The sequence below is a fragment of the Crocodylus siamensis genome, chromosome 1, assembly GCF_052110815.1.
Source record: "Crocodylus siamensis isolate JL-2025a chromosome 1, ASM5211081v1, whole genome shotgun sequence".
Classification (NCBI taxonomy): Eukaryota; Metazoa; Chordata; order Crocodylia; family Crocodylidae; genus Crocodylus; species Crocodylus siamensis.
In genome coordinates, this window is record NC_143395.1 from 119,490,214 (window position 1) to 119,503,448 (window position 13,235).

Here is a 13,235-nt window from a genome sequence, read left to right on the forward strand (position 1 = left end):
AGAACAGCAAATTAGTATTGCTATTCTTTGATATAACATTAACAAACTGGTAAAATATTCTGTCAAGTCTCTATTGATTCTTTGGATTCTTTATAAGCGTGTATCAAAAAGAGCTACACACACACCCCTCAGTCTTTTGAGTTATATACACTAACTTCTGGGGTGAATATTTTCCCTCTTGTTACTACAGAAAAAATCTCTCACACTGAAACAGAATCCCAAGATGCATATTTTTTGATAAAAGCGTCCATTTGGAACTCTGTTAAGAAACTCAACATAACTGATTCTAAATTAAAAAAATCCCCTCATATTGCATCTCCTCTTTGTCTTAAAATATATTTTAATTTTGTACTGTAAAACAACAGCTTTTCAAGAATGCACTATGGCTGTCTTTACAGATGCTCCAGGGTAGGGGGCAGGTGCTTTAAATAGAGCGGTTCCCAAGAAACTCTTGAGAGCTGCTCTAATTAAAGCACCTGCAATGTCTCATGTATTCAGCATCCCATACTTCAGAATAGCAGTGGGGGCACTTTACCTAAAGCTTGTTCGATGAGCTTTAAAGTGCCCCTGCTGCCATTTTTAAGCATGGAGACACTGAATACATATGACACTGAGGCTGCTGGAGCAGGCTAATTAGCATGTTCCAGCAGACTCGATTAATCAAGTCTGCTCCAATGCGGGCTAATTAGCATGTGTTGGAGCAGGAGTCAGGCATGTGTTTAGATACCCTACGTCTCTAAAGAGGGCACCATTTTATGAAAAGAGCTCATAAATAACACAGAACACCTGAAATTCCAATTTGCCATTTTGAATGAAAGCCAGCCATCATATCATTTAAACACTTGGGCATTGCCTTATTTTTATCTGAAAAATAAATTAACATTTATATCAGTATGGAAAATCACCTAATAGTGGACTGAAGTAAAATGGATTTATGGTGTGTAAGTTATTACTGAGTCTAGAAATATTCCACTTTATAAGAAATTATTTCTGATTGAACTAGTACTAGTTTAATTACTAATAGAATTCCAATACCCAAATTAGTTGTCAAATATCCCAGTTTAAATACCTTATATTTTTGTAGATAATCCTTAATGGTTCTCTGTCCTACAACATTTTTTATATTATCCTCATCCTGCTGAATGATGTTTTCCATCAGAGAAATCCAACTCATGACTTCAATGATAGCATGACGAGAAGGAAGTTTGTCCATCTGGAGCTGCAAAGGTGGAAACCTTAGAATCAGTGATGCTCTGTCAAGGGACTGCATGCAGACAACTTGCTTTTCTGTAATATTTGTGCTGTAGCCTTCTATGCCTTCATTACTCTGCTATATTAAAACATTCTTTTCTGGTGGTCTATAAAAGTATGAAAGTTTTTTGGATACATAGTGCATAAATTATATATATCGTGTACATGTATGATGCAAGTACAAAATATGGGGTTTTTAAATAGTTATTTGATTATGGTTTACTGCAACTTTGTCTTGGACTTCCATTTTCCACTGTAATATTAAGTAGTAACTGGATAAGCCCATTAAGACTTCACTGCTAAATTCTAAGAGGCTGCCAAATCTGAGCTTTAATTCCACAACATTCTGCATCAGGCTTGCTAAGAGTCCAGTATTTTACACTGTGTCCTCTGTCTTACCTGTTGATGGCTGATGATTCAGTCTGTGCCAATGATTTTCTACATCTTTGCTCTCTTTGCTTGGTAGGTGATTTTTGAATGGATTTTGGAGACAAATCTGTTTCCTTTTGGTAAACAACTGAGCAGTTTTTCTTAAAGACTTAGTCAATTTCAGCTTTTGGTTTTTCAAATTTAACTTAAACTTGATTCTTCATTTCTTAAAATAAATCAAGTAAAAAAATCCATTTTCCCTATACGAGTTTGTAGATATCAGGCTACTGATTTTTACTTCTTTTCGAAAAAGGAAAATGTATATAATCTACTCCAGTATAAATTTTAGCCCCTTCAACATGTTACATGTATGCCATGATTAACATGTTAATTGCTGTATAAATGGCATGGGTGGTATACGTGCACTAGGGCTGTGTGAAGCTTCAGTTGCTGATTCGATTCAGAGGAGATGTGGCCCGATTCAGCACCCGAATCTCCGAACCTGAATAGAATCAGGAGACCAATTAAAAGATCTGAATTGATTTGAAGCCTCCAAATCAATTTGGAAAAGATTCAGAGATTCAGGCAGGCCCTGCTCACTGCCACAGGGAGCAGGACCTGGATCTGTGCCGGTAATTGTGGGCTGGGGAAAGGGGGGTGCTGGGGGAGGGGGAAGGGAATCATGGGGGGACCAGGCCTCATTCTCTGTCTACTCCCTCAGGCCCCCGAACCCTGCCCATGCTCCCAGCCCTGTCAATGGCTGCCTCACCTGGCCCCAGAGTCCTGGCACTTAAAAAAAAAAAAAAAAAAAGAAAAGAAAAAAATTCCCACACTCAACAGCTGCTGCAGTGGCTGTTGGGAGCTCTGGGTACTTGTGGCAGAGCCCCCTACACAGTGGAGGGCAGTTGGGGGCAGCAGAGATTGCCCCCCACCCTTGCAGGAGCTGGTGAATGCAGGGTTGTTTTTTTTTTTTTAAGAGCCAGGATGCTGGGGCTGGGTGGGGCATCCATTGATGGGGCTGGGAGAACAGGTAGGGGATGAGGCCTGTTCAATTTGGAGATTTGGCCAATTTGGCGGCAGCTGAATCTTCGAATCAGATTCAGACGAATCAATTCAGGACAGTGATTTGAATTGCTAAATTGAATCACGGGCTCCTGAATTGGCTGAATCCGAATCCAAAGTGAATACTAGTCGCTTTGCACAGGCCTAATGTGCATCTGATTTAAGGCACCATAAAATGACAAACCAGCCATAAACATGTTCCACATGTAATGCAGAACATTTTGATGGCTGGTTTGTGGGGCATCTTAAATTTAACATGTGACCAGGGCTGCACAGGGGTCCAGAACTGATTTGGACAAAGATCACTAAAAGGATAGAAATGACACACCATTTTCCCAAAATAATACAAAAAACCTGTAATACATATATTTTTTAAATTGTAAGACACTGTAGACTTTCAATTCAGTTTGTTGACTATTCAAGCTCCATCTATGTAGGGGGTTACTAGCCTTTTTATTTTTAAGAGATTGTCAATTATATCAGCTTATATGATGAGGATTCTTGTGGGTGACACTAACTGCATAGCTGGGATAGATTTAGACAATCTTTCAAATGCAACCATGCAGTTATTCCAATAAAAGCTGATACCCACAAAATTCTTGCCTCTTGCATGTTTTCTGAACCATCATGGCTATGACACCACTCCAACACTACTAGTTACAGGGTGGCTTGTGATGAGAAGTATCATACCACAAGATGAGTACATGTATTTTCACTTTATTCTGTAATGTTTTGAAATGTCATCCCATTGTGCCACCCAGCAGCATATCCAGTTATCCAACCTTAAAGTTTTCAGTTCAGTGATTAATTTCTCTGACCAACAAAACTATAGTATCAGTAAACTTCTCTTGTACCTGATGCAACTTTTCTTGTACTACTGGAATCTGTGTGAGCAGTTCTGTCCACTGGCTATCAATCTGAGAAAGCCCTGCACGGAGAGCTGCTGTATCGACTTTCTTCAGCCGAAGGAGCTGGTTCCCAGTGCTTAACACAGAAGATTTCTGGGATGATTTGGCATCAACCTCTTTTGAAAATTCCTGTAAAGAATTTCAAGGAGGTAAGTAATCTGAACCAACTAAAACTGTAAATATATTCATCTACTTAAAGAGAAACAAAGAGAAACTCAGAGTCTTGTAATGACTTACCAGAAAAGCATTCAAGTGGTCTCGGACCATTTCCAGTTCTTGAGGAACTGTCACTGACTGTTGGGTCCAGAATGCTAGCTGATCCATTGCTGACTGCAGCCAGTGAATCAATTCAACAGATTCACTCTGGTACCTGTAAGCATTTTAAGGACAAAAAACATGGTCATGGCCATCTCTTAGCTTTAACACAGCTCAGTTTCTCCAGATCTGAGTCCAAGGGGGATTTTATTTACCCATTATGCCCCAAAATTAGAGCCATTAAAACACAATTCTTAAAAAAAATGTTTCATGGAAATCTTTGTATCCTACTTCACTCCCCAGAAAGTGTCAGAGGAACTTAATTTGTTCAGCTCCAACAAGGAGAGATCTGCTACCCAAGACTATGTCTAGTGGATTTGTGTTAATTAGCAATATTATTAGCTTTTCTCATTACATACTAAGGCAAGCTCTCCCTGACCTTAGAGCAGATGGTACCAAATGTCCTAGTTTAGGAGCTCAACCATTAACAGGATGAGGCCCTACAGTCCCATATACCAAGCATTTAATTAACTGTCGTTAGATACAGAGACTGAATGCTTGAATGCACTGAGATCTTTTGTACTCAGATCTAGCAACATAGTTAAACGCTCATTTGGAAAGCAAGATGTGCTTGTGAGACAACAAATATCCTCAATTTGCATCAGACAGGTATTAAATAACCATTCTAAGGTACACAAGTTCTTATACAAAGAAGAGAATAAGGTGGCAAGTGTATTGTGGTAGATGTACATATATTTTGATTGAGAAAAATCAAGCTTTTTATGTCAATCACAGGATTTAATTTTTTTATTGTATAAATAAACTCCATGAGACCTTAGAAACATAATTCCTCTTGCTTTTTTTTGGACACAGAAATCTTATTCTCTTCATTTCATTAGCACTAACCTTGTCCAGTGTTTCAATATAGTCTCCAATCTGTGCAGTTCCTTGGTCACTTTGCTGGTGTTATTTAACCAGTGCTCTCCTAATTGGTTCAGCTGAGCTTCTAGATCTGAACAGCTGATTGAGAAAAGGAGTCTTTTCCCATCATCCAACACCTGATAAAGTTTGGGCTGATATTCAGTCAGGCTAGACTTCAGACGCTGTAACGATAAGAGGACAGGAAAGGTTAGAATACTAGAAACCTATAGAACTAATCTTTCTTCAATGTTCAGGTTTTTTTTGTTGTACTGCACAGCATATAAAAAAGTATCACATGCCTCTCTCCCCCAGACATTCCTTTCTTTAAATTGAATTTTGTTATTTCTCAGTCCAGGTCTTTTGTTGAAAAAATGACACCCTTTATGGTCTTTATGATGCTTGCGTGCTAGCAATTCTAGAGAACCTGCTGGAGCAGACAATACTACAGAAAGGCATAAGGGTTGTACTCAGAGATCAATGTTATACAGTTTCAAATGCTCTGACTTCTTTGGGAGTGAAAGGTGACTGGTGTATTGTACAACAGAATTACCAATGTCATCTGTAATAACTCTCTAGGGCTGCTGGGTCACACAACCTTCTTCTCTCCTTTTAACAGCCTTCCTCTTGGCTGTACATAAGAGCAACACAGAGGAGCAAACAACATGTCCAGGTCCCAGAAGTCAATTATTGTCTTGCAAAAGACAGTGAGGAAGAAGGCAATGGCTCTTCAGTGGATATACCTTGACCATGGTGGTCCCAGGTTTTCCATTCACTTTAGGGATGATGTCCAGTACAAAGCAAAGAGAGAATGGTAGGTGGGAAGAAAATGGTGCATATGGGGGGTACAAACAGAGGTATAAAATAGATTAATATACCTAGGATTTCCCTGCTGATACCATACAGATTAAGTGTAAGTTTGCATGAATTTATGAAATAAACATGCATGCATTTTTGTCTTAAGTTCACACAGTAACTATATATGACATGGAGTGAGTGCCACCAATACATAAGGAAATTTCCATTGCTGTTCTTATTTTATCTTCCATGCTGACAAATCCTAATGAAACCTGTAAAAGTATTTACTGCTGAAAAGTTCTGAGACAGGCATAGGGTTTTTATAGCAAACTTCATATCTTAATAGATAAAAAAAATCAGAGAATGCAGTCAATAAAAGAGAGAGAAAAGATTTTATTAGAATAAGATCTGTAAGAGCACTTGGGGAATTTGAATTTGGTAAACCTAAATTATAAGAAAAAAAGGGAAACTGAACATGACAGAAAAAAAACAATGTCAGAACTAACATGACCAAAATAAGTCTTTCATCATAAAAAAAAGAGAAAAAAAATCAGTAGTCTTCTGCTTTTAAACAGATCTGCAGGGAAGCAAGTTTCAGTGAATAGAGAAACATTGTAAACACAGCAGTCTTGGACTGAGAGGGAATGGAAAAAACCTGAGACTAACAGCTTATTGACAGAGATGGTGCGGATTTTTTTGGCTGATGTTTTCCTATTGATTTGTTGAAAACAAAACTGGTATGTAGGAAAGGAAAGTTTATGGAACTAGTATATAGGAAAGTTTATATAAATTTCTTGATTCAAAAATAAAAAGCTTACAAAAGGTTTTGAAAAATTTAAAGCAGGACCATTTTGATAAGTTACGGTTTTCGGGCTCAAAACAGAAGTTCACTGAAATTTAAAATGGAAGTAAAAACTAAAAGAATAAAATGGTCAAAAATAAAAACCAAAAACAAATACTAAGATGAAACACTGAATGTGATCTAAGTACATTTTATTTTTGGTTTGTCAGTGTTTGAAAATTTTCATGATTTTAGTTTATTTCAGGATGGGAATTATATTATTGCTTTCCTAAATGGAAAAAAGTTCCAACCCAGCTGTCTTTATTAACTACAACTAGACTATTATAAGAATCCAGTGAATATGCATGGAGGTAGAGTGAGCAATCCTGAGATGTGGGCAAGGAGGCAAGATTATCAGATACTGACTGTATGTAACTACAGAGAAGGATCATCTGGATCACAGGCAAAGTATTGCAATGCTAGGGCACTGCAATAGGTCAGGGGAAGAGAACGTGGGCAAGAACGATTCTGAAAATTGAATGGAAGGAGAAAGGAAATTATTTGAGGATGGAGGTCTTTTTTGCCTGACTGGTAGAACATTTCAATGGAACCCCACACATGCATCTATTTGCAATTTAATTATTCACACTATGGAGTTGATTTAACAGAGACAGACATCTTCCCTAACATTCATTTCAGAGGCAGTCTACACACATGTCAGTGTTCTACAAGTTAAGAGGTCAAACACTAAAACAACATACCTAGATAGTGTGGAGAAAGTTACTTTGAGCAAATAACTTGGAGGGAAAGATGAGAAGATGAAAATCTATTGTTGAATAGAATATTGTGGAATAACATCAAGGCAGTTTTAAAATTTTCACATTACAAAGACGTATTTAGCATCTAATTCTTTTCAAACATAGTCTGAAAAGAATTAATTAATAATTTCCACTACATTTAAGCCATGAACACATTCAGAAACCCTAATTTAGGACATGCACTTCACCTTGATTAGGTAAGTCTGCCAGTTAGAAGATAATCAGATAAAATTGTATTAGGAAGATGTAAATCAAGACAGATATAATAAGCCAGGGTAAGACCTTTAAAATGAGACAAACAGGACTTAGAAGAAATATCACACATGAATGACTAGTTCTTACTATTATTGTGATAATTCATTATAAATATAGAAGATGTGTAAATGTTGACAGTGGGAGGGCACAAGTCCACACTGCTCCCACCATCCTTGCTGCTGCTGAGCACTGGATCTGACTGGGCTGCAGCCCCATACTCCATGCCCTGCTATCAGTGCAGAAATCATGCCGCCACTACCCCTGCTGCTGCTGGGCCCTGGCTGCAGCTAGACTGCAGTCCTGCACCCCATTGCTGGCACAGAAATCTGGAGGGGGCACATGCCCTGTACCCTCCCCACATGAGTTGCCTATGATTATAAATCTCTCAAGATGCAGTAATTCACCCATGAAAATCCCAGCCTGCCACAAACCTGATAAAGTGTGATCCGGTCTATGAGCCTTTCCTCCGTCTCTTCCACTAAACCAACAGTAGGGATGTTACTTTCAACAGCTTCTAGCTTTTTAGCAAGGTCTTGATAGTCCTCATCCAGGTGTATCCAGGTCTGCAAGTGTAATGTACATGTCTCTGGTGAATACCTGCTTTACATGTGTCTGATTTAATACTTGCTTCCAGGCTTTTACTCCCAACTAAATTTAAAAAATATGGACTTACATTCTTTATGCACATTGCTCCAGTAATACTGACAGTAAAAAGGTGACAAGGCAAATATATGCATAATATAAATGTTATTTCTGTCATAGGCAGTTGGGAGTCAACCTTTAGTCGTGTCACCCAAAACACAGGACTTGGCTTATGCTTGGAAGACAAGATGAGCATTCTAAGAGACAAAGTTCACCTGACCCTTGGAAATGGTATAAGGTTAACAAGCTGGCTTGAAAACCTGAAGTTCTCGTTGCCTCACAATATGCAGTCACAAGAAGCTGCACACAACTCTTCATTCTCACATATGGGAATATGGCAAGAGAATGAGATCTATAATGTAACACTGGACACTGATCATGTTTCCATATTCTCTAATAGCTGATCACGTCAGCACTACAGAGGAAGGACACTCACCTCCAGTATGTATTCCAGTTCCACACCATGCTTATGAGCCTGCTTTAGCACAGATGAAGCTTGTGCCATCAGTTCAGTGTGAGACTGAGTTTCCCTCTGAAGGGCAAAACTGCTTATCTTTCTAAAGAGGGTTTCTGTGAGGATCATGTGAGATTCTAGTCCCTGAAAATACTCCTGAAAGGATTCCATAAAACAAAAATAAAAATGAAATGAACCAGTTTTCTCAATTTAAAAAAATTATCATACTCAAAAATGTTCAAACTCAAAAATGTTCTTTTAGAATGTAATATGACTACACAAATATGTGGAGGCACACAGTTAGCACAAAAAATCCCCTCCCTGAAACCTGATATTAAAGATTCTCTCTCTTTCGCTAATGCATAAATACTGCTCTAACTCTATGCATCATAACTGGTATGAATGGAGTATATGCCAGAGACAAATGTAATACTTGCATAAACCTTATTTTTGGCGGAAAAAGCAAGCACATTTTCTCGTGTTTTGTAAAAACTCCAAATCAAAACCTCCATATTTTAAAAAAGTTCAGCATTAATTAGTATTTAAATGAATCCACATTTATTTTTGACAGTTTGCAGAGTATTGCCAGTAACAATATTAACTTATTCAATAGGTAGTTTTCAGGACTGTATGATAAGTTGAGTAAAATAAAGGTCTCCAATGGTACATTCCACAAAGACTTGCAGTGGCTCCTTGTCCTTTGTAGCCAGCACAAAGGCATACCATTCATTGTACAGTCAGAATAAATTAAGACAAGGAAGAAAAGGTATCATCATACATGGAATTCATCTATAACAACACGGTTTGGAAAAAAAAAATCCAGGCTGGTAAGAATGACACACACTCACTATTTTATTGCAATAATTTTGAATTGAACCTAAACTAGTTTTAAAATCACTATTGGAAACCTTTCCTTCAGTCCTTAAGTTTGCTGAGTGCAAATAGGTTTGTGTCAAACATTGAAACACATGGCCTGTATGCATATTTTACCTTGTGCTTGTGGAGTAGCATTTGAACTTCCTCCTTGGAAGCAACTATCATTTTCTGGTCACCTGCCATCTTTTCCTGGCCAGTTTCTATCAGGTCAGTCAGGTCCTGCAAAGCTTGTTCATATTGGCCTTTGAGGGCTAGATTCTGATTCAGTCCACTGCGTCTGGATCCAATGATTATCATTAGCTCATCGTACATGTCCTTGGGAAACAGAAGTAGCAACGGTGATATTTATTTCATGCATACTTTCAGCTTGTAAGCTGTCAGGCTGCAAACATTCTCAGCTTATTTCAACAGTATGCTACTCCATTAATTCTTTGCAGTGGAAACCTAGAGAGGGACCAAATGTATACTACAGAGGCACCAAGTTCCCTTACAAGTAACAGTAATTTGGTGTTTAAAGATGGTAAATTAGGGGTATTTATACATGTGCTGTGAGATGTGGCACTGGGAGCTTTAATTAGCAAGCCACACTAATTAAAAGTGTCTGCATGTCATGTGCAGTGTCACTACGCATCCCTGTGCTGAAAAAATGGCGGTGGGGCACTTTCAACTAAAGCTCATACAATGTGTGCTGGATTTCCAGCACATTGGAGCAGTCTCTGTGCCTGTGTACAGGAGCCCTAGGTGACAACTGCAGCATTTGGCTAGGGACAGACACTACACATAAAATGGTTTAAGTGATTAGAAACTGGTTCAAAACTGTAACAGAACAGATGTTCAGTGCAAATAAACTGATTTGAAAATGGCTGAAACCGGTTTGAGATAAACCTGGTTGAATGTAATATCAGACTTAACTGATTTGGCTCAAACCAGTTTATGCAATAGCTGTTCCAGACCCCTTGCTCGTTTAAGATAAACTAGAATCCCCCAGCACCCTGGGATGCTCTCTGGGCTGGGCGGGACTCTGCTCCACAGCAGGGCTGGCTCCTCTCCTCTGCTCCCTGGCTGCAGCTCTGGCAGAGACTTTCAGGCACAGCAGCATCTGCCTGGTTTCCTCCTGCTGTCCCCCACCCCTTCCCACTGCCTGATAAGCAGGGATCCCCTATTCCCTCAGCCTTACACAGACACCTCAGCATTAGCTAGCAGACCACATATTGGCTATGGCCTGTGCTCTGGCAAACAGCAGTGTTGGTTTAGGGCTTTTTGGGGCTAATCAAAGCTCAGCTGGTCATGTCTCTGTTTCTTCTTTGTTTAAGAAGAGTTTGAACTAATGAGAGAGGATGTTTGTTTTCTGATGGGGTGATAAATGCTAATACCAGAGCTGATACATGCTCTTTTATCAAGGAGCAGGGGGGCGGGAGGAAGAACCCCTCCCTAATTCTGCCAGGGCCTGGCCACATCCCCCTCAGCTCAGTACTGTACAAGGGAATGGAGGGCTGCTCTAGTGCTTTGCCACCCCCCACCCCAGCTTCTAGCCTGAGAACCATTGCAGGTATGTGCCTGAATTTCTGGGATTTTTGTGCAGTTACAAAGTGATTCAGTGAAGGCAGGTAAGACCAACCTGCAAAGACTGAATCAATTCAGGCTCAGGCTTTTTGAATATCTGTCCCTAGCCTTTATGTTTAAGAAAACAAGCCTCCTTATTAACTTCCCTGAAAAGCAGAGCAGCTGAAAGAAGATAATATTGTACAACACTCTTTTGCTCTGACAAGTCTCCTTCAGGCCAGCAGCAATGTCAGGTCCCTAGAATTTCCTTTGCATTAATCTTCTTCCTCACCAAATGGAATTAGTACAAGAACAACATACTACTACTGCTACCAGTCCCTTGGAAATGTAGTTGATGTGGCCTGAACTATGTTTCTTCTTTCCTGGGCCCGCAAAATACAGAGCGAAGGCCTTGTTACATAGTAATTATGGGCGGAATGCTTAACCCCTGGATTGTCCACACTTTAACACCTGAAAGTGGCTTAAAGCACTCATTATGTGGCTCAAAATTAACACCGCTCCAGGGTAGGATTATCTTTTGATCAGCACAACTCAGCTCCTGTTCCATTAAGCTGTGGCCACTCCTTTACATATGTGCCACTCAAGTTGAGGGTGCAACTGCTCCAAACTTCAAGCTAGCACTAAGATGATCAACACTGTTGTGGCTTATGGTATAAGGTGCAACAAGGCCCTTGCAGAACTCAAGGCCTAAGCAGAATACAAGGAACCTAAAGCGGCCTTTGCTGCCTCTGACCTAAGCATGGCAACTAGAAATTAAGCTCATGCAACTTAAGTTTTGGTGCACAAGATTGGCATATACCCATACCAAACCACAGAAAACAACCAAATTATTTATTTCAGTGGTGGGTGTAAGGCGAGGTACGGAGAGAGAAGAAAGTGGATAGAGCTTCCAGTATATATATTTCACCACATATTCTCTTACTATCAAATAATGGAAAAAGGTAATTTGAAGACCTGGTCAGTTTCCCTGATACTTGCCATTACTCTAAGGACCTCAGGTCAAATGCCCTATTTTTCTTCACCTGAGCAGGGCTCTGTGTGTGCCCTGCTTTCTCATCATATTGGTTTTAAAGCAGGTTACAGAACATCACTCTAACACACAGGTGGATAAAATATGACCCATGGGACAGATCCAGCCTGCCAACTGATTGCATTCAGGCTGTGGTTGCCCCTGTGGCACTCTGCACGGTCCCTGCCTGCTCCCACCCAGGGCAGCCCACATTGTGCTCCCACCTGCACTTGCACCTGCCCCACACCTGGTAATGGCACCAACCCAGCCCTGGTCAGTGCGCATAGTGGGGTAAGACTGCCTTCCACACACTTGGCTGCTTGCACATGGTTACTCATTAAGCTCCTGCTCAGGACAGTCAGAGCTGTTGGTGGGTGTGGGGTGGCTGAGGACACAGACGGCCTGAGCAGGAACGGGTGGTGCTCAGCCCCATGTAGAGCTCCATGGGAGGTGGCAGACCACACCTGCACTGTACTGCCTAGGTGAGCTCTGCTGCATGCACTTCTTGCCCCCATCCCTCTCTCTCCTCACCCCTAATTGGTTCCTGGGACCTAGTATGTGGGCAGCCCCCCCACATACCCAAGCCCCACACCTATCCCACCCTCTACCCATCCCCTTCACACATCCTAAACACACCCATCTCCCCACTCTCCCCCCCAAAAAATATACAAGAGTAAGACTTCATTTTGAGCTATTATGGAATCACCTCTATGTAAATTACTCAAAAAACAAAAATCAAGACAAAAGTTATTTTTGAAATAAAATTAAAATATGTTACAGTAGATGTTTGATTTTTAGTATGATTTGTTTTTATCTATAATTTTTTAAAATGATATCTCCTGACAAAATTTGTGTGTGCAGCCCTCAACAGCTCAGCAGAACTCATTAAGTGGCCCATCACTGAAATAATTTCCCAACCCTGCTGTAACTATATCTTGCCATACAAGAAGAGTATAAGTAATTGCTTATTTTATTTTATGAAAAAAAATATTTGTTCATCTAATAAATCTCCAGGTCCCCTTTGAATTTCACCTGCTGCTGTTGCTTGAGATTTTCTGTGATCTCATTGTAACTAATATTTAGTTATATACATTCCCCCTGAATTGTTCCCAAGGACTCTTACAAAACTATTCATACTTGACTTTTAGATGTTCTCCTCTGTGTAGCCAGCATGCAGAGACCTACAGTTGTTTAGCATGTGCTGCCTAAGAACACATAATTTAACGAACTATGAACAGAACCCTGTAGGTTGCAGGGGCTTCCCACAAGGTTTAAA

At 39.9% G+C, this 13,235-nt stretch overlaps 1 protein-coding gene across 1 annotated transcript in view; it reads right to left on the reverse strand.

Annotated features, from left to right (window-relative positions):
• SYNE1 (spectrin repeat containing nuclear envelope protein 1) overlaps positions 1–13,235 on the reverse strand; it is a 515,591-nt gene that overhangs the window by 95,318 nt on the left and 407,038 nt on the right. Inside the window, exons 104-110 of the mRNA XM_090041573.1 lie at positions 9,502–9,702; positions 8,494–8,667; positions 7,847–7,978; positions 4,752–4,948; positions 3,828–3,960; positions 3,537–3,719; positions 1,070–1,219 (exon numbers count right to left, since the gene is read on the reverse strand). Coding sequence (XP_089897699.1) covers positions 1,070–1,219; positions 3,537–3,719; positions 3,828–3,960; positions 4,752–4,948; positions 7,847–7,978; positions 8,494–8,667; positions 9,502–9,702 — 1,170 coding nt within the window. The remainder of the gene's footprint in view (positions 1–1,069; positions 1,220–3,536; positions 3,720–3,827; positions 3,961–4,751; positions 4,949–7,846; positions 7,979–8,493; positions 8,668–9,501; positions 9,703–13,235) is intronic.